The sequence below is a fragment of the Glycine max genome, chromosome 11 (assembly GCF_000004515.6).
Source record: "Glycine max cultivar Williams 82 chromosome 11, Glycine_max_v4.0, whole genome shotgun sequence".
NCBI lineage: Eukaryota > Viridiplantae > Streptophyta > Magnoliopsida > Fabales > Fabaceae > Glycine > Glycine max.
In genome coordinates this window covers 7,410,297-7,432,320 of record NC_038247.2, presented here as the reverse complement: position 1 = coordinate 7,432,320, position 22,024 = coordinate 7,410,297, and the positions used below count along the sequence as shown (strand labels likewise).

The 22,024-nt window shown below is 34.6% G+C and overlaps 3 protein-coding genes across 3 annotated transcripts; 1 reads left to right on the top strand and 2 right to left on the bottom strand.

The window, feature by feature from the left end:
* Positions 1 to 1,943: 1,943 nt before the first annotated feature.
* LOC100819455 (rop guanine nucleotide exchange factor 1) lies at positions 1,944 to 5,406 on the bottom strand. Its single transcript, XM_003537707.5, has 5 exons — positions 5,013 to 5,406; positions 4,801 to 4,917; positions 3,993 to 4,513; positions 3,303 to 3,659; positions 1,944 to 2,746 (listed from the first exon to the last, which is right to left on the bottom strand). Exons 1-5 carry the CDS (start codon positions 5,278 to 5,280, stop codon positions 2,309 to 2,311), a joined length of 1,701 nt encoding a protein of 566 aa, XP_003537755.3. The 5' UTR covers positions 5,281 to 5,406; the 3' UTR covers positions 1,944 to 2,308.
* Positions 5,407 to 8,325: 2,919 nt separating this feature from the next.
* LOC100818914 (L-ascorbate oxidase homolog) lies at positions 8,326 to 13,007 on the bottom strand. The gene is made up of 8 exons (XM_003537706.5): positions 12,554 to 13,007; positions 12,342 to 12,451; positions 10,210 to 10,480; positions 9,992 to 10,091; positions 9,512 to 9,857; positions 9,005 to 9,370; positions 8,814 to 8,892; positions 8,326 to 8,706 (listed from the first exon to the last, which is right to left on the bottom strand). Exons 1-8 carry the CDS (start codon positions 12,716 to 12,718, stop codon positions 8,500 to 8,502), a joined length of 1,644 nt encoding a protein of 547 aa, XP_003537754.1. The 5' UTR covers positions 12,719 to 13,007; the 3' UTR covers positions 8,326 to 8,499.
* Positions 13,008 to 16,042: 3,035 nt separating this feature from the next.
* Positions 16,043 to 17,760, top strand: LOC100818382 (signal recognition particle 43 kDa protein, chloroplastic). Its single transcript, XM_003537705.5, has one exon. It carries the CDS (start codon positions 16,534 to 16,536, stop codon positions 17,680 to 17,682), a length of 1,149 nt encoding a protein of 382 aa, XP_003537753.1. The 5' UTR covers positions 16,043 to 16,533; the 3' UTR covers positions 17,683 to 17,760.
* Positions 17,761 to 22,024: the final 4,264 nt, after the last annotated feature.

The following is a 22,024-nucleotide window of genomic DNA, read 5'->3' as shown; positions in this document are numbered from 1 at the left end:
AAAAAGACATACAATATTGTAACTGATTAAATTAGAGAAAGTATGATACGATTTTGTGAGAGTTAAAACTGAGTTCTTAAAATATATGTGTATAAGAAAGATATGTGGCTGAATAAGGATAAGATAGATTCATAAAAAAAATACTCTAGTACATAAAATGGAAGCCACGTTATGCAATGCTTTTATTGTATTATTACTTGGACGGTAAGGCTAGTCGAAGGAAGCACTAAAACTATGACTAGCAACGTAGCGTGCTAGACCGCTATTACAAAGATATATATAGCTAATTATCTAGATTCTGATGGTGTTTATTTCTTAGGTGCTTCCTATATGGTAAAAAGGTTAATCAATTGCATTCGACTGTTTTTTTTTTTCACAAACCAAAAGTGGTCCTAGATAGCTAAGGTTTGAAAGGAAGCACCGAATAGAGATATTCATTATTACTTCTCATACACCGGACAAGCCTAGAATTAGAGGACGTGCGTTCAGAGAGCTACTCAAAGTGTCATAGAAATTGATTTGATTGCTTATGATACAAGCAATAATTGACGTCCAAATATGGTAGTTTGTAATTTGTAGGACTTTGCTCACTCACGGGTCCAATAATATTGATGTGTTTGGATGGCCATCTATAGAATAAAGTTTAGATGAAGTAATTTTGTAGAACTGAGTTTGAATAAAAATGAATTTAAATTACTTTAAAGTAACTAAAGTAATTTAAAATGAATTCGAAAGTAAATCTCAAAAGAATTGAATTTAAAGTAACGTGATTGATTTTTATTTGAATAACATCTATAAGAAAAACGTGACCTTGATGTAACTAAAAATTTAAAAAACAAAGTCTATTTTTATTTATGTAATAACAACTAAAAATTAAAATGTTATTTGAGTACTTTATTTAGAATTTCTTTCTGGAGTGTGTAATTATTAAAATATAAGGCTGTAATGTTCGAGTATAATTATGGTTAGATTTCTTTATGTTATAACTGACTATTTTGATATATGCGTAAACAAATAAAATAAATAAATAGATTTGTAGCAAATTTTCCATTCAAGTTAATTTAAGAAATTCAAAATAAAATATATGCAAGAAATCTCTTAAAAATTAAATGAAATGGGCAACAGAAATAAACAAAGACAACTGCAAAAGTAACAGAAGTTGTTACATTTTCATCACGGCAAGAAATCTCTGAAATTCAATAATAAAGTGGTAAGATTGAGCGACAAGAAGAAACAATCATTTTATTTTTACCACCAAATGTAACATCCATTGCAGGAATTAAGGAAGTTGCAATCCATATCAGAATAAGGAAAGAGCACCATAAATGTTGGATGCTGCACTTTACTCGTTGCTAATCAGTAGACAAGAACGTCCAACTATCTGCCTATTTGGTTTCACTCTTCTTTTTTTGTTATTTTGACTTGAATTTTATATGAACAGAATTCATTGACGGGAATCCAAATATACACAATGATGAGCATGTTTGTTTGCATGTTAAATTCATCCCGAACGATCCACGTATGTGAGAAGCAACAATAAGTATGTTCCAAGTTCCAAACATGCACTTATGTCTATTTTAGACTCTAGTCAAAGATAATATCGAGTTTGACTAACTTTAAATTTTGGTTTCCAACATGAAACTAATCACGGAATTTTTTAAGACAAAATAAGTGAGGTAATTAATTACAACACTTGAGATGTCAATCTATATGTCATTGTTCATGCTCTAGTCTTCTACTATTGTAGCTTGCTTCGTAGTGGTCAAACGCAGGATTACCATACTTGTTAAGCTGATTACTTGGACAAAGAATAAACATGACGAACACAGCTGATGTAAGCAACTTGTCAACTTGTTTTCTTCACATGCACACTATTGATATTACTGGATACACATTGGTTATTACTTATTAGTAGCTATTTTAAGACTTGGGATTCGTCCGCATTTCTGTTTCGGCATGACTAAACTTCATTTAATGTTATGGCAGTGAGGAGAGCAGGGTCAATCAACACATTTACAATGCTGAATCTCGAATGGGTTATGTCGTCCAGAACTCAGAAAATTTGGCATTTGTAGAAAAGACAATATCATGGCCTACCTCTAGAAATTTATACTTGGGGGGAAACATTTTTAACTAATGATCCATTCGCATGATCTTTCAACATAATCCTACTCATACTGCCTAAGAATATACAAAAATTAAACCCTCATATACAGGGAGCAGGAACAATGGCTTCAGCTAGATCCACATTAAAAAGACAAGATGATTGATGAGCATCTATGGATGCAAGTCATACTCATTGTAGAACTCAGTCTCTTTCTGGAGCATCGCCAGACACTCTTCTTGCACTGAGGTTTCCCGCGTATGACCAAACCCTCTCAAACTCAGATGTGGCCAACTTATCTGTCTTCGAGTCTGCACCCTCCTTCGGAGCATTCCTTTTCACATCATGTATCCTTGCAGGACTGCAAGGGCTCCCAGTAACAGGAGTGGAGGAACAGAATGTTGGCGTTGCAAATGGGGAGGCATATGGGGTGTGTTGAATTGAGAAGGGACTAGGAGAGAATCGCTTCTGGATGGGCATGCCACCAAAACCTCCCCTGCTGAACAATGAGAGAGAATCTGCAGCTGCGCATCGCTTTATACTATCGTCTACATATAGGACATCATCAATCCTGGCCATTATGTTAAAGGCCAAGCTCTCCATCACTCTTGAATAACTTTCAAGAATAGACTGTCCGACATCCTGCAACGAAAAGAAATTCCACAGAAGCTTATTTTCTATTCCCAGCCATCTTCTCCCAACCACAATCCTCTTAGTAATTGTACACTAATCACAAACCATTTATAACACCAGAATAGGTAAAAATGGTCACTTGTACTCATGGTTTCAATTAAATATTGACAGAAATCGTACACTGTAAAATGCTATAATCAATCATCAATGTGGACAACGAAATCAAGAAAACACTACTATGTATTCTGCGTGGAAATTATAAGCATTTAACCTCAGAAAATCCTTCATATTCTCTTACTAATTACTTATGCAAAGAAATGCCAATAGTTGTTTAAACCATTGTCAGGATTCTACCTTGGAATGGTTGCTCAAAAGTTTGAACTAACTGCCACTAACAATAGAATTTATCCAATCATATGCACATAAATTATTCCACATAGCCAATGCCTTGACACAAACGCTTAGCTAGTCAACATATATTCCAAGCAGTGGCCACATCTTGTACATGAACTGAACAAATTATGAGTTCAATCCAAACTAAGGATTAGGGGGGAAAGTAGCATACCTTATTATATTGAATTTTGGCCATATCTAGTGCAGTCTGAGGGAGCCCTGGAAATCGGTGTTTTAAGCTTTCTAGAAGTGTCTCTGCCCGTTGGGCAAGAAAGTTGTTCTTGTTCTTCTCACTGTCAGCAACAAGTCCCTTCACCTTTCCACCCCAAGGCCGTCTGGATTTTGCTGAACTTAGATGTTTCTTATGGTCCTTCAGCCTCCATACATGTATAGCAGCCTCAATTCTATTAGCTATATCCAGAGTGTGGTGCTCTGACGAAAGATCCAGGCAATCAAGGAGACATTCAGGCGAGAACTGGTCTGCCGTTAAGTATCGATAGATTATATCCCCTAGACAAGCCTTTCCATTCTGCATTTCAGTTGTCCAAAAGAACACAAAGCCATTTCATTCAGTCTTCAGCAACTTCTAGCCTATTTTCAAGAATCAATCATTCCAACTACCTATCAAGACATTACTGAATTCCTGCCAATATTTTACTTGAACCATGATTTGAGTACTCAAACTAGACATTTGATTTGACAAAATTAGAAGTATTGGGCCACTCATAGATGCATGATTATAATTTATAATTGATGTCTTTCTGACCATTTGTAGCATTATACTCACATTATAACTAAACAAAAATTATGGCCAGGAGCTTTTTTTATTTCCTTTTTTGCAGCGCAAAGCATCATTACTTACCTTGGGCAAGGACTCAATGTAGGCACCCGGAATTTCCATTTCAGCAAGAACAGAAGTATTAATTGCCACAGCAGCTTTTAGAATCTGATTTGTGCAATCCCTACACTGCTGCAACCTTTTCCTGCTTTCCTCGGACAAGCCATTTGGGGGAAGCTTGGGAGAGGGAAGCCACCATTTCTCCTCTTGCCTAACCGAAGGTCTACCATAGGCATCACAATCCTTGGAATCGCCCAATATAATTCCCCGGTCAACATACCAAAACTGTGTGTCATGAAACCCATCAAGCATACTAAGCAGCATCCCATCAAGCTTCTTCAGAGCCGGAAGATTGATATACAAATCTGAGCGAGGCCGCGTCGCCATCACCTCATAGGTTCCACCCCCAGGAAACTGCTGCACAGATGGCACTAACTCCACAATGGAATCACTCACACATAACAGCCACTCCATTTCTCTACGCCACATAGCTTTCTTCTGTGGCGCCAGCGGCTCTAACCTCCACAGTTCGCCAAACACAGTTGCTGCAATCACAATCCAAAGTCATATTTCACACCTTGAGTAATCACTTTTAAGCTCTATTTACATAAACTTCTCCGTAAGTACTGATAGGAGGACAAAAAAAATCAAGTTTCTTTCTTTGGTAAACCAAAATCAACTTATACACTTACTTTTATAGAAACTATTTCATCTAAATTCTCAAATCATTTTAACATGTTATTTTTCTTCTTTTACAAGTGCTGGTAGTCAAATTTTATCAACGACATTGTGCAAATTAATTAGTTAATTAGCACATGAGAGAGTCACTAACCAGAGAGATTGGTTATTGCATTGGAGATTGCAAGTGCAGTACACACCCCTTTTCCACCACCAGACATATCCTCTCCCAGAAGCAGCTTAGCGAACCTCTCCTTCATCATTTCCACTTCTGCAAAAAAAGAAAAAATGTAATTGCTCTTCAAATTCAACATAACATTCTCAGTTAAAAGATATCAGCAAAACGGAAGGCGAGAGAAAGAGTACCAGACAAATCGAGATCACGCTTGTGATCCCAAACGAAGACGTCTTTGCCGCCAATGACGGGAAGCAAGACCTGCGCCGGCGGGAAGTTAAAGTGAGCAGCGACGGGGCGCGGTGAGAGGTTGGCTGAACTGGAAGCTCCCTCGGCGTCGAAGCGGCGGGCGGAGAAGCTGCTGCAGCTCTCCGACTCGCTGACATCAGCACTGAGACTATAACTCCCACAACGGTTGCTCATGTGGTCTGAAGCATCTTCGGACGAAACGCTCCCCATTGTTCCCACACAGATCTCACAACATTGATTGATATCACACAATGCCGTTACTGCAACAGTAAAAAGTGAAGAAGCAGCGGAGTGTGGGACAGCGAGGGTTAATTGGTAACGTTGTCTGAGATGAGATGGGGGGGGGGGCAAAAGCAAGAAAAGAAACGCCGTTTGCAGAGAGTGTCTTTCCGTGACCCTAGGGTCCAGCTCATGACGTGGCATGCGCTGGTTGGGGAATATCTCATCTTCAACAACCATTGGATCAGTGGATATGTGGGGCCCTTTGTTATAAAAATGGCATGGCGCAGACAATAGTGACATTGTGATTTGCGATTTCTATCACGTTAGCTAGCCTTTTATTACGCATGCATTGCATAGCCATTTTTCTACAATGCGCTAATGTGTTTAGTACAGAACAGGAAAACCAAGCACGCCTCGCCTCCTCGACCCAGAAATCTTTTGCGTCACCAAAATCGTTTGCAAATCAGAGGGGCTTGCTTTTTCATCCAATTGGTAATGCTACCCGTTGATTTTTTCAGTCCACCACCACACTAGTGTAACCTGTTTCTATATGTGTATAAGTGTTGTACCTCTAGTTTTTATGTTTTGGTCCTAGTCCCTGTAATTTTTTGCAAAGAAAGTGTCTATAATTAGTCAATTTTAGGTCTTAGTTCTTAATGTGATAATTTTTTGGAGGTCCTGATTTGATGATATCATTGAGATCTCTTCGTTCACCAGAGGTCCTCCATCAATAGAGTCAAGGGTAGATATTCTGAAATGGAGAAACTGACAAATCATGTTTTATCATATTCACGTATAATCATATGATATAATGGGTAAATAAGCTTGTAAATAATGAAATTTCAATGCGGTTGAAGAGGGAGGGTTGACTCATATATCATTGCAATTGTGCTGATACAAGATTCAAATAATTTGAGCTTTCAAATTATTTAACCAAATAAGATTAACATAATTGAGTTCATCTGCATTGAGAATTACTAACAAGAAAAGACTAAGCACCAGCATTCCAACAAACACACAGAAATACAAAAGATGCTTTTGCTTCAATCATAAAAAGGAACTAGAAACACGATTTATGCTAATTGCAATTTAATATACGGATACAGTTCTTCATCACTTCTTCTATGTGATCACTTGTTGAATGATCAAATAAATAAATGAAATATGAACGGTGGAGATGTCCTAAAGTCCAAAAGAAATTAAGAAATTAATTCTTATGCACTCTTGACACCCAAATGCCTAGACATTATTTTGTATTTTTTGGTGTACAGCCTAGACATTATTATAAATTGAATATGACAGAATAAGCTCAATAAAATCTGACATGGCTCTTTCGAAGCAATAATTACTTTAATAATTTATAGATAACGCGTATGCGTACAGCCATTCCCTTTTACAAGCCAAAACAATGCACTTAAGCTTCTTCTTTCAATAACTTTACTACTCCATGGACCACACTCAGTTTAGCTTTTTTATTAAATCTAGTTTCATTAGAATCTTTAATTAATGAGTTCAAGACCCTATTTAGCAACTTAAAGCAAATTCTGGTTTTAAAAGCTTACTTGGACCTACATAATTATCTACATAATCTTCATTTTAAGGTCGTAGTTTACACTAATTAAAATTCAATTGTAAAGCATCTCAGGGCTATTATTTTGACGGTAAGAATTACAATGGATTAAAAAGAATATGTATAATGATTAAAATGAATAATTTTTAAGATAGAAACTAAAACATAAATATTATGAAAATAAAGGTACCAAATATTAAACCTTTAACTTTTATTTAACAAAGTGCAAAAACGTGGTTTCGTATAATGTGTGAAATAAGTCTTCGATACCAACCGTGTGTTTGGAAATGATGCGGGAACGTGAAAAATCACGTCTGCCTTGAAACAATATATATGCAGTAGCATTTACCAATAATATATTAGCTTCCATGTATTATAACTCTTGGACGTGGAGAGGGAAGACTAATTCACGTTCTAAAGTCCGTTCCAAACACGCACTAAATAACATTTCTCATTTTTAAAAAAAAAAAAATAGCATTCCTCGAGAAGAAAACGAACCCTAACACACGGGCAGATCTGATTCTGATTATTGGCCCACTTGTCTAAATAACTTTTTTTGGGTCAGAACGTGGGCTAACATTCCTGCTTGGGTTCCATGGGCTTTTGTGGGCCCTTAACCCAATGTTTTTAGGACTTGCCTTTCACAATTATACAGAGTATTTTTTTTATCTCTTTCTATCCTTCCAATTTGGGAACTATGTTATTATAGATACTTATCTCTTAATTTTAACGGAAAGATAGTATGATAGCTAAATAATATGAGGTGGAAATAAACTTCTCAAACTTGTAAAAATCTGAGTAGTAATTATAAATCTATGCCAACAATTCAGTGTTACAGGTAAAGAATAGACGCCGAGATTGTTATATTAGGATGATGCTTTTTATAATATAAAAAAATTAATATAATTTTTTATCTGTGACCTTATTTTTATGATTTTTTAATCATTTTAATTCACTTTTAGTTAATGATTCCTCCGCTTTCTTTAATTTTCCATTTGAAAATATATAATTTTGATATAAATAAAAATAACTCATGTTGTAGTCGATTTCAAATTTTAGTGATGAAAATTGTAGGAAGAACTCACAATAGTGAATAGTCTAATATGAACTCATTATAAATCATGGTCGTGAGATGTATGAGAAGTAATGGGAGGCAAAGGGAGAGCCCTACGAAACATGGTAGTTCCTAAAAGCATAAATTACACATTCATTTGAATGACCGAACGATTAAGAAAGAAGTATTTGAACGTTGCAAAATTTTAAAACAAGGGTTGTGTCTCAGTGTGTCTCAAATACTTGAATTATCAGGTCAAACAACAATACAATGCTTCAAATGCAAACACAACACTTCAATTTTACTTAAGTGTACACATGTAGAATTGTAGATGGATCAAACAAGTTGTGTCATTCTATTATGACAAACTAGAACACAAGTTTGCTAACGCATCAGAAAAATAAATTTATTTGAAAAAATAAATCAATGGTGACAAATTAATTATTATGACAACAAGATGGTGATTTGGTAGTAATACAAAGAAATGGTAGACGAATTTGTAAAGAATGGGACCAAGTTGGTCCCTACATAGCTAGGTTGTTGATAAACATCTTTGTTATGAGGGATTTGATTCTCATAGAGATCACCTGGTTGTCCTGCCTGCAGCTTTGCCACAAAGAAGAGCATTCTTGGGAATTGGATATTCATCCCTAATGGATCCAACTGGTAAATAAACTCTCAAATAGAATTGTTGTCCAAGGTATTGGCGTGCCCAAAATTCACTCCTCATGTTCCACATACCCACATTATCTAATGCCATGTAAATTGCGGTCCATGACTTAGGATATACCTGAGACACAAAATTTATCATTAAGTTGTTGTTTGCTGCAATTGGATTATGATCACCTGAAAAATGCCAATTGTCAATCAAATACAACTAACTAACTAAGAATTAACCTGTGTTGTGCTCCTCGATACTGCATCTCTGAGGTTGTATTGGTTACGACTATTAGGCGTCCACACACCACCGTCCATTCTACATCATCATAAATTGATGTCACGTTAAAATTTTAGTGTTATGAAAGTATAAAACTAAAGAATGGTGGAGATAGTATATATAGTGAATGTGAGATATGAAAGCAGCTTACCCTACAACCCAAAATGAGTACCCATCAATGTGCCAGCTCTGGATGATGTTTTCATGGTTCTGAAACACGACCTCGACGAAGGCTCGAAAGTCGGCACCCATGACTGAGGTGTCAAGATACATGGGTCTACCAGAAGGGCTATCTGGGATGCTTCCAACTTGGAAAATCCCTCCAATGTTGAAGTAATCTGCTAGCTTCAAAGGAGTGTCAGCAGGTGTGAATGAAACACTGTTCACTGCGTATCTTTGTTTCTTGTTCACTTGTGCTGTTGAGCTCACCAAGGTAATTGTCCTACTAATGTTTATTAATCCATAGTGGTAGGAGCCTTGTGGATTTGGCCTTGGTCCACTCGCTGTCAAGTTTGTCCTGCAAATTGCACATGTTTATTGTGACTTGTGAGACAAGGCAATTAAGGTCTACAAAAAATTATTCATTAAATGATATAATGTGACAAGAAATAAATAATGTGTCAGTGGATTGTGCTAATAAAGGAAGGGAACTAATTACCTTATTGAACGAGCTTGTTTGATTGACCAATCGATTTGAGTGGTTGGGCCACTAGGAATTGGGCCAGAAACAGATTGTTGGGAGTTACTGTAGTGAAGGATAGCAGTGCTTGTGAAAATTTTGTTAGTGAAACGTGTAGACACTACAATGTAGTAGTCCTTGGGTGCTTGATCAACTGTGATAAGCACAGAATAAGATTGTCCCACGTGAACATCTAATGAAGAATATGTGGTTTGTATGGTGTGAGTTCCCTCAACTTCCACCAACTTCATGTCATGACCTTGAATCCTAAAGTTTAGTGTATTTTGAAGTCCAACATTTGATATTCTAAGCCTATATGTTTTCCCTGTCAGACATTAAAACATGGCAATATAAAACATTATCATACAAATAAAACTCATTAACCTTACACAAAAAATGCAAAATCCACATATGTAAAGTAAAGAAATATGACATAATAATTTAGAAAGGCATATATACCTTGCTCAACTGTGAATGTTGTGCCACTTGGACGACCATTGATGAGAACGGCTTGAGGGAATGGAAGTCTGTGTCCAAAATCTAGAACACTCTGAAGCTTCTGAATTCATATAAATAAATCACATGTTAATGATAAATGTGGAGGTAAGAGAAACAAGGGGCTTATAAAGCTATATAAAGCACAAAATTTGAGAACAATGTTTGTGTTTGATTGTTACCTTGTGATTGATTTGGTACCAATCACCAATAAGAAGGGAGAAATCACCAGCTGGGTCTGGGAACGGGACAGGGATCCTTGGCCTGCTAAGGATTTTGATGGCTCCAAAACCACCAGCTGCCTTGTGGAAAGCAAGAGATGGGAAATAGAAGAAACTTCCAATTTGATCTTTGACTTGAAGTGTGTAGGTGAAGTTCTTCCCAGGAGGGATGGGGCATGTGGTGCCATAAACTCCATCTTGATAAGAATTTCTCCTTTGTTGAACACCATTCCTGTCGCATTCATCAAAACAAGAATTAAAGTACCATAATGTAAATTTATTATCCTTTTCTAGTTTTTTTTATTCATTCATGTCTCATTAATATGCATGTTATTGACAAAGAAATTGTTGGTGCGAATGATACTGAAATTGATCCCCTTAAATAAGGTTTCAAATTTGAGTTTTATGGATAAAAAAATATTTAGGAGGAAAGAATATCAATGAAAGTGGTCATTCATGTTCTTTAACGAAAATTAATCATCGACAAAACTAATGAATATTCCATATTAATAATATGGTTAAAAAAAATATGCATGTTAATGCTGTTATTGTCGTTATATGCGAATTATTTGTTCAATCAAATATAGTTTCTGTTAAAATAACAAGAATTTTTGTGTTTGGGTTTAAGGCAAGTGTAAATGCGCAATTGCCCATTGACATTAATGAGTCCAAAAGAAGGATGGGCCTCACTCGTGAAGAATTTTACTACGATATGAGACATGACTTAATAATTACTTAAGGGTCTCACTCGTGAATAACGGATGTTCCTGTTAGGTGGGCTTGTAGTTGAATGGGTTTGGTCCGTGACATAACTTAAAAGGCCGAAGTGATGGGTGAGAGACACATTTATTAAGTCCGTGTCTTGTTTTTATATACATCTGTCATTGAATAAAAGGATCATATCCTCTCTCTTCATCAATGACGGCAAGAAAAAGAAATATGGAGTTGCTTGCTTGCGGCCTTTCGAATCTAACATTAGACAAATTGTGGAAAGAGGCTTCTAAATTCTAATATACAAAAGTAGTACTAATTAAGATTGTAGCAGAACAGTCTAAATTGATTGGGAACAGGTTTATCAGTCTCAAGTTTGCACAATTTAAAATATTGGTGACTAAAAAATCCGTAAAGAATGACCAAAAGTAGATAAAAAATTAATTCCAAAAATTAGTTTAAACTATTGTTTTTTTATAAAAGAAAGCGGTTTTTTATATTTAAAAAAATTTAAATAAAGAAAAACATGCTTATAAAAATTACACAATTATTATCTATATATTTATTATGATTTTATATCATATGTATATATATATATATATATGATATTTTATGTTAATTTAAACTTTTATTTAACTTATTTTTTATAACTTTATATTAATCCGCTCTTTAATATATTATACAATAGTATCTATAATTAGTCATATATCTTATCAATCTTAGTTCCCTTTTTTATTTCCTTTTTAAAGTTAAACATTGAAGATTGTAATTTTTTTCTAGATATATTGTAATAAAAAAAAATTGCTTAAAAAATGAACTAAAAAAGGTAATAATTAAATATATATGTGTATATATATTATTACTAGTACTTGTTTTAACTTAGATTCGTCTACAGTTGAATGGTTTAACTAATTGATGAGTTAACGAGTTCTATAATTAAAAACAAGGTTATCCTACCAAGGTACTGATAAAAAAGGACAAATCAAATAGAATATGAAACTTAAGCATAACTAGTTCTATTGAAATAAAAAGGAAAACAGAATAAGACATTTTGGACTAAGCAAGCCATGCTTTAGTTAAAAAAGTGCACCACTTTGCCAGTTGGATTACGTTTAACATTTCTAGAAGTGGCCACGTTAACCATGGCTTGCACTGAAGAAACTTGTTTTTCACCCTACTTTTTATGTACATTTCCACATTTCTAACCTCGCTAATCAATCAGAGCAATAAACATGTTAGGCAACAAGTATATTTATTGTAACTTGACGTACCATTCTATATGTGTTCTTAATTAATTCTTTGTAGTTCGGCGAAAGATATTGACATTGAGACAGTTAAATTAAAAAATGAAGCGTTAAAACAGAGAAAGAGAGAGTTGTTACCATGATAGAAGAAACGGCTCGGTCAAGTTATTGTGCACGTTAATGATCAAATTGTCATTGGTAACAGAATAGATTTCAGGGCCTGGGAATTGGCCATTGATAAGAATAACCTGCTAGTGCAAAACATAAACATTAATCACATATTATCAAAAGAAAACTAACAAATTTTAAAAAAAGAACGAAGAAAGCAACCATATTAATCAGTTAATGACCTGTTGTTTAACTCCTAGGGGATAAATGTCACCATAGGTAATGGTCCAGTCGAAGAATCTATAAGGGTCCTCCGCAGCCACGAAAGCTAATTCCAAGAGCAGCAAAATGGAGCAGAAAAGGCTCAAGAGGGAACGTAGTTGCGATGGTTTATTGATCAACTTCATGTTGATCGGAGCAAAAAATGGTTTGGACTTTGGTGTTTGACAAAGAAAGGATGGGCAATAAATTAAATGAAGGAAAGAGAAGGGTTAGAGTTGAAGTAACGAGACACACAGACACACCTTGTATATATATTAATAGTGAAGGTTACAAGCCTTGTAGGTAAGGTAAACTAACTATAAAACAATAATTTGAATGTTTTTTTGCTAATAGAAAATTGAAAAGTGCAAGAGGGAATGAAACTGGTTGTTGGTGTGGCACGAGTAAAAACGGTGGGAAAAGGGAATGGAAAATAGAGGCGGTGGCTGCGTGTGGTTATATAACTTTCTATTTATTTACTTTGCAACTTAGCAATGAGCAATGGTGAAGCTGTAGGCCGCGAAATCTGACGCGACACGCGGTATCATAATCCGATTTAATTTTTTCCCCAAACAATGACATTTGTACGCGGAAACAATTATAATGGCTTTGTCGCTTCTGGGACATTCTATGTATAATGTTTAGCTGTTGGGTGTTCCTTCTCTTCTTTTCATTGATTGGAGTTAGAAAGAATAATACTACTAAAAATAAGAATTGGAACTTGGAAGCTCCATGTGACCGCGGAAATCAATGTACACTCCTATAGTTATGTGAATGTGTAGAAACTTCGATTATTGTTGACTGTCTAATGACAAACTGGTGGATTTGACTATTTGGTGTACAATTACATTTACAAATAATGAGTTAAAATAGTCATACACTTTAATGCTTTATTTCATTTCATACACGGTATCTGAGATTTGGTTTATGTAATATATGTAATCTTTGGTTAGTTTTAAATGAGTCACATGCGTGTTTGCCCGTTTCATATGCTCCAACATTGACAAATGACATTTCAATTGACATATTTTATAAGTGGGATTATTTTTCATTTTCTTTGTCAAGGGTTATGTTATTCATAAATCAACTTGAATGATTTTCCACCTTGATTGAAGCGTGTTTTTTTTTTTGTACAAAGCTTGATTGAAGCGTATGAGCTGGTGCAAGGAAAACAAAAATGTCCACACGTACTAATATTTTTGGTGGCGTATAAAACATTTCACTTCATCCGTTATTTTATTGTATTTTTTTTTCTAATGATTAAAACAACCAGCAGAATACACGAAGGCCCAAATCAGCGGTAGAGAACGGGCTAAACAACACAAAAAAAGGGCAATTGCTTAACGTATCCCATTTTTTGCTTGTGCACCTCCCAAAAGCCCCAAAACAGTCCAAAAATACCCCTAAACCCTAGCACCTCCTCTTCCATACCAATTCCTACGCCGACCAAGTACCCCTGTCACTCGGCACCACCGCAACGACCTCATCAAGTGCTTCAGTGCACTTGTCAAGCTCGACACGTTGAACTTGAAGCATGCCTCCACCACATTGTGCAATACCACTTGCTTCTTGTACTCTTCAATTGAATTGAGCATGTTATTGTAGTGCTCCTGGCTTGTCGGGAGCACATCCACGACGTCCTTGGAGTTGTCGAGCATCATGGAGAGAAAGTTTCTGAGGGTTGAGGTTATCTACACATGTTTTTGTGTTATGATGATCTCTACCTCGAAGATTCATAAATGTCAAATTTATCGAAATTTCATATGCACTTTGTGACATTTATTTGGTATTTTAGTTAACTTTATGTCTTGTTTTGAATCAAATTAGTTTTAAATTCAACTTTTACTTTGTCTTAGATAGGATTTTATTTTTGTTATTTTTAATGAATTTTTTTTATAGTTTTTCAACACAAATAGGTCATTTTGCCCAAAGCTTTAGAGGCGCAAATTCAGAAAAAATTGTGGAAATTGAAGATAAAAACTAAGAAAATCAAAAGCAAAAAAAAAATCTAAGGATAAATTAGCTGAAAAAGTATATAATTATTTTAATTAATTAGAGATATTATTTGTTTGAAATTTCGTATGATTATCTCTTTAATTAAACCTAACTACAATTCTATAAATATGAAATTATGCATTCATTGTAACAGTGTGTGTAGAAGTCCCAAGCAATTTTTAGAATTATACTTTAGACTTTCACCTACTAGACGTCTCCAATATTCTATTAAACACTCTAGGTTTCATTATATTATTTTTATAAGTGCAATTTCTTCCACCTAGGAGAGGAAAGGATGAACCTTATAGATGAATTCAAGAATTGACTTATGATTCGGCAAGCCTTGTTGAAACCCAAACATGAATCAAGAACTTCATTGGAATTATCTTTAGAAATAGAATAATCTTAGTTAAACCTCACTGATTCTCGACCATTAATGTTGATTGCTTGTGTCAGTATGTCCAAAAGATTGAGTATCGGGAAAGTAGTTTAGAATCTGCAATCATACGGGAGCTAGGGTAAAATACATCAATGAATTATGAATGAACAAGAGAGATGAGTAAAGAATTATGAAGTTATAATCGATCGAGCGAATTCCAAATCCAAACCTAGACACTCATTCATTGAGATCGACAACACTATTTCAAGTATAATATTTTATCTTTACTTAATCATTTTATTGTCATTTATTTTTTTATTGTAATTTATTTCATGACAATCACAAAACAAAAATACAAAAACCTAGTTCTTAGTTAAATAATTACATGAAATTTCTCTTTTGTTCCTTTCGAATATGATTTGAATGGTAATTCAATTACTACATTATGATTGAATTACACTTGACTTATAAGTTGAATCTAATATGAAATAAAATTCAAATAAAGACCTTGTAGTTGTTGAAGTTGGTCAAGCCCACCACCGCACTTGAGGATGGTCTTGTAGCAAACATTGAGGTTGGTGTTGGGCTTGCAAAGAGGTTATAGATGGGGTGTGGAGGATGAAGGAGATAGGGAGACACTAAATTTTAGTCAAGAAGATAAAAGTTAAAGAAAAAAAAAGTGTGACATTGAATTTTGATACCTTTGATCCTATTAAGAATTGTTAAATTGATAATGTATTTTTTTTTTATATAATGGATTGATCAAATATCCATGTATCAACTAAATTAATTAAAATTGAAACCAAAATCTGAAATGGTTGAGGTTAGAAATGATGAAACATCCATGTTGATTTAAGTAGGAATAGAATAGTTTTAGAACAAATATCCATATGCATACACATATATGTATGCGTGTATTAGTTTAAGATAAACTAATTCTTTTTTAAAAGAAGTTAAACTATTCTTAAAAAAACTGAAACTAAAACTAATTTAATTATTTCAAAATAAACCTACAAACTCTTCGATTATGAAAAATATTAAAAAAGAACAAAATAAAAAACACAGGAAAGCCCATAAAAACTCGCTGCAACTTGGGAATTATAAGCAAAATTTTTATTCATATTTTAAACAACTTGGAAGCATTATCATGGCCCTTTCATTTGAATGGCACGACCAACATTTAAGGAAAAGAAGGTGATATCATTCTTTTTTATCTCTAACATAGGTAGATAGTTAAAATGCAACTAGATTTACACAGAATTCAAATTATATAAACTAATAAAGATAAAATCTAAGTAATAGAGCCACAAATTCATTGGATGATTCCTTTTCCAGTTTTCCGGATATATGCACAAAAATTGTTCCTCGAAAAAGTTGTGGCTAGAATTGTTACATTGAATTAAAATAATAGGAAAAGAAGAGGCTCCAGTTAGGCAATTAGGCTTTGGTCCCATCCAATCGCAACCAGGAAATGGATGTGGTTCCTTATCCAGTAACACCCCCAAACCTCATTTCACTGCCACATGAACCCTCCCAAAAAACACAGAAACCATAGCAAAAAGAAACCCAGATTATTGATTATTAATAATGGAAGCCATATTCGCCACCAAACCCGCTTCCCATTCTCTCCTCTTAACTAAACTCTCTCCGAATCCCAAACACTTGTTCCCTCCACACCAACAATCCTTTCACAACATCCGCCACAAACCCACGCGCTTCCGCCCCGTCACCGCTGTTTTCCAAAACCAACATCAACAAGATGCAGCTGCAGCTTCCAACCACACCGAAGATGAGTCCTACGGCGAAGTCAAAGGCATCATTGGAAGCAGAGCCTTGGAAGCCGCCACCGGAATGGAGTACCTCATCGAGTGGAACGACGGCCACGCGCCGTCCTGGGTTCCCGCCGACTTCATAGCCAAAGACGTCGTCGACGAGTACGAAACTCCCTGGTGGACTGCCGCCAAGAAAGCCGACGAGTCCGCGTTGAAAAACTTAACCAAATCCGACGACGGCCGCGACGTCGACGCCGTGGACGCCGACGGCCGCACTGCGCTCCTCTTCGTCGCCGGACTCGGCTCGGAGTCCTGCGTGAAGCTGCTAGCGGAGGCCGGCGCGAATCTGGACCACCGCGACCGGAGCGGCGGCCTCGCGGCTCTGCACATGGCGGCGGGGTACGTCAGGCCCGGCGTGGCGAAGGTTCTCTTGGATCTCGGCGCGGATCCCGAGGTGGCGGACGACCGCGGGAGAACGGCGTTGGATCTGGCGAGGGAGATTCTGAAGGTGACGCCGAAGGGGAATCCGATGCAGTTCGGACGCAGGATTGGACTGGAAGGTGTGATTAGGGTTTTGGAAGGGGCAGTGTTCGAGTACGCGGAGGTGCAGGAGATTCTGGAACGGAGAGGAAAGGGTGAGAATTTGGAGTATCTTGTGCGGTGGAAGGACGGTGGTGCCAACGAGTGGGTGAAGGCGAAGTTTGTGGCGGAGGATTTGGTGAAAGACTACGAGGCTGGCCTCGAGTACGCCGTCGCTGAGGCGGTGCTCGCGAAAAGGGTAGCGGATGAAGGGACGCCGGAGTTTTTGGTTAAATGGGCCGATTTGGAGGAGCCCACATGGGAGCCCGAGGAGAATGTGGACCCAGAGCTTGTCAAAGCTTTCGAGGGAAGTAACAACCAGGCCCAGCCCAGTAGTAATGGGCCCGCTGTGGTCTTTTCCAATCAGGATAGCCCTAGCCTGTGATTTTTCATAGTTTGTTTGGACTGGGATTTTGTTGCAAAATTTCGGGAGCAAATTAATTAATAATTGTTTTGTACCAAATCAAGTTGTGGACATGAAAAAGCTAATCAAATCCAATACATATTTTCCTCCTGGTTTTAGATCGTACTTTGAATGTTTTAGGGAAGAAAATAATGCGTCTTACCTATTTAACAGCAACCAAGGATATAGTATGAATTAGGACTTGTATGAAAGTACAAGGCTGGGGTTACAATAAGTTTTCTTATAATTATTATGCTTTAGTTTGGTCTTTGATGGTATCGATCGAGTCACGGTGCATATTTATGCGTATGATATGGTTCTAGTTGGTGTTAGATTACAGAGGCTAATACAATTAACTAATTATAGAATGATTTTAATTTTAATAATAATTAAAAGATGCTCAATTTGAGAGATGTAATTTTTTTTTGTCAAAACATGGGAAAACCCCTTTGGGTAAGGAACAGACAGAACATCCGCATTTAACGGAACAACAATAAAGTCAAAGCAAAACTTAGACAGTGTTGGCTTCGCAAAAGTCAAAGCATCCCCAATCAGTGGTATAGTCAACAATGGTCTTCCCTATCGGAAAACACACATGCAAAGGCATACAACCATCTTTAGGCACTTATTTTAAGTAGAGAAAAAATATTTGAAGTTGTTAATATAGATCCTTCAGTTTTCACTTCATTAAAAGTAGTTGGGCTTTAAAGATTTTTTTTTTTTTATAACAAATGTGGGTTACAAAGGTTGTTAGTAAGGGAGATAACTTCCTTCTAAGAAAAAGAGACTTCAAAAAACTTATTCTACAAGTGATAAAAGGTCATAATTATCAAAGTGTCTAATTTATGAAACATTAAAATTAAAAATGAAAAGTATAGATGTTGTACGCATGTAGACATCAATACTACCCTAATTTTGTTGGCCTATCATTTCATCTTGCTATAGATTATTTTTTAGTTTGTCGAACTTGTTTTACCTCCATAATAGTGATGTTAAAAATATTGAAATTGGCGAAACGTTTACAAAACATGGTCATCAGTGACCAATGAAATACTATGGAAAAGTTGATGTTAGAAAAGTTACACGTGAAAAAAATTATTTAAAATAATACATGGTCATATAAGATAGACTGTATTTTTTTCTGCTGCAGATCTTATATATAACATGGTTAAAATATGTGGCACAAATATTTCTCTTCATTTGTTGTATGAAGTGTGAAATTCTATGATAGAAAAGGTGAAGACAAATATCTAAAGTTGTATGATATAAAATATTATTTTATATAATTAATTTAAATCGCTTTGGCTTAACAGTTATGAATGAAAATAAATGTTATATGATATGTATGTATGCATGATAAAAATATTTTACTTGATTAAACATGTTGAACTTAAATAATTATATTGTTTAATTTAAACATATACTTCAGTTTTTATTAGTTCTTCCAAATGTCTTCTAACATAAACTAATTCCAATTATTTATTCTCAAAACTAAACTCTTACACGAAGTACTGATACATAAACTAAAATAAGAGACTACCCTATCATGTTTTAAATTAACTCTACGTCGAGATAAAAAAAAAAAAAACACAGTAAACTATCAGGAAAAAATGTAGTATTAAATAAACATTACTAAATTAATTTTCATCGAGTCAAATATCAATTTATTGCATCCTAACCAGTTCTACTTGCGCTGGCACATCTTGCCACCTAATTTTGTAATAGAAACTCGATCTATGTGCAAGTCTAGCGAAAGTTTTGTTTATATTAGGTAGAAACTCTGTTTTATCATTGGAGAGAATTTTCATTTCCAACAAACATGTACTGTAGCTCGTGTTGAGAACTAACATCTTCCCTTGACTTGCTCAGTTTTTTTCTTTGAAAGATCGACTTGCTCAGTTCTTTTTGTCTAAATTTATTTCCAATAATGTTTTGTTTTTACCGAAAAGTTTAGGAATAAGGTGAAATTTTTTATTGACACCTATATACATAATAATATTTTCAAGATTCCCTTACATTACGAAAGTATTTTTATTTACATGTATTACCTTTTAAATTTTTTATTCGTACATCATTTTTCTAAATGTAATATTAAAACATTTTCTTATATCAAACGTTACCCAAGAGTGATATAAACAAGCTATTTGTTTTTGACATTGACACCATCCAATAAGAATTTGTCAATTTAGTTCTGTATATTTGAAAGAAATTAAAAAACATATAGACATTGACTTTAATTGTTAATCAATTTAGTTTTTAAAATTAAAAGTAATAATCAATTTAATACTTAACATCATCAAATTAGTCACTTTATTCAGTAGAACTGACCGCATTATTTAACAGATATTATAATGATGTAATTAGGAACTAAATCAAGTAATGCAATATGCATATAAAAATAAGGGTCTAAAGTAGCTAATACTTATGAAAGTTATACGAGCTAGAAATGAGTTTACCAAGTCAATTCCCAAGATTCCGTTGTTTTCATAAATTTTAGGTGGTAAAATAATCAAATTTCAGAATTTGATGTGATGTTTTCACTCAATTTTCTTTGGGATGCATGGATGTTTTTTGCTGGACTGGAGCGGTTTCACAGCTCATTGGGAAATTTGTATTGTGTACTGTTGCCCACATCGCTATGGTCGTTTTCATACCAATTAAATAATAATAAAATATCTATAATTATCATACCAATTAAATATTTCAACTATATAATAAAATAAAATGGTAAATCATAAATTTCACAGTACCTAAATAATCAAGTTCAGAAATGTATCACTGTTAGATAATAATTTAAAGATGTTATAGTAGTGGTAGAGCATTACTATCGAGGGTTTGATGTTATTAAAGGTGTGAGTTTTTTTTTATTCGGGAATAATATATTAAATAAAAGTATGTTGAACACTAAATAGATATAAAACAACCCAAAATGATTTACGTTTTAGTTTAATTTTTTAACTTACTGACTCAATAATTTGGTGGTAAACTCGAGAGTTTATCAAGTTTACTTGAAGTTTATCGAATCAATTCAAAGTTTACTAAAAAGAAAAGTTATACATGAGTAAACTCACACCTGATAAATGAACTCTTAAAGTTGTAAGATGCTTCAATACTATTACTATTATTACGTTGATGAGAACTAACGAAGAAACGTGGTATTGTGATATCTTGAGAGTTTATCAAATTTACTTGGAGTTTATCGAATTTATTCAAAATTTACTAAAAAGAAAAGTTATACATGAATAAACTCACACATGATAAATAAACTCTTAAAGTCATAAGATGTTTCAATAGTATTAGTTTGATGGGAACCAACGAAGAAGTGTGGTATTGTGGTAACTCGTGTTAGTAGACTCACAATAGCATATTGCATTGCATCTAAATTAGTTGTCAAATACATGCAGCGGTCTAGGCCCTTCGATTTTCGTCACTTTGTTCAACTAAATCTATAGGCCTTCACTTCAGAAAGTCATAAACTATGGACTTAACTTGTTGCAGTTTCAGCCCAAGCATTAAAAGCTGAACCGGATCTCAGTTTGGGAAAGGCTCCACAAACATGATCACAATTCACGACCGAAAAAGGATCCCTGGAGCCATTTTCATTATTAGAAAAAAGTTAATTTTTTTATCAATAAAAATTGAACATAATATTAAAAAATTTATAATAATCACACACTATTTAATTAATTAAGTTAAACTCCCTTATAGAAAAAAAGCTAGTTAATGGTTGTGATCGTTTTTTGTTATTAAATAAAACCATATCTCAGCTTTATTATCAATAAAAGTAAGACCTACAATATTCAATCATATATATATATATATATATATATATATATATATATAAAACTTATTTTTATCATAAATGATATTTAATTTAAAGAATAAAAAATAGTTGTTAATGAAACCGCGTTGTACCAAATGCTCCTCCTCCAATTCTAACATTGCATTGCCGGCCCAAAACCGCAAGCTATGCCTTAGACTTCCTGTTATTTAATGCATGGAAAATCTAAAAGAATGACCCCACAATCCAAGTGTACCCGCGCATTCCTAACTCTTAACAAATCAAAGTTCAAACACAAAAAACTTTTATAATTTTGTTTGGATACGGAGAGAAAGAAGAAAGAAGAAAAAAACAGGCTAGAAAGAATAAAGATTTTTTTAGGATGTTTTGTAAATTCTAATTTTTGTAGGGATTTCAATAATAAAAGCTAAACTGAATCTTACAAATCAATAATTTTATTTCAATAATAAAATTACTTTTCTCTCTTTTCTCTTTCAACATATATTATCACTATTAAAAAATGGAAATAATATTACATAATAA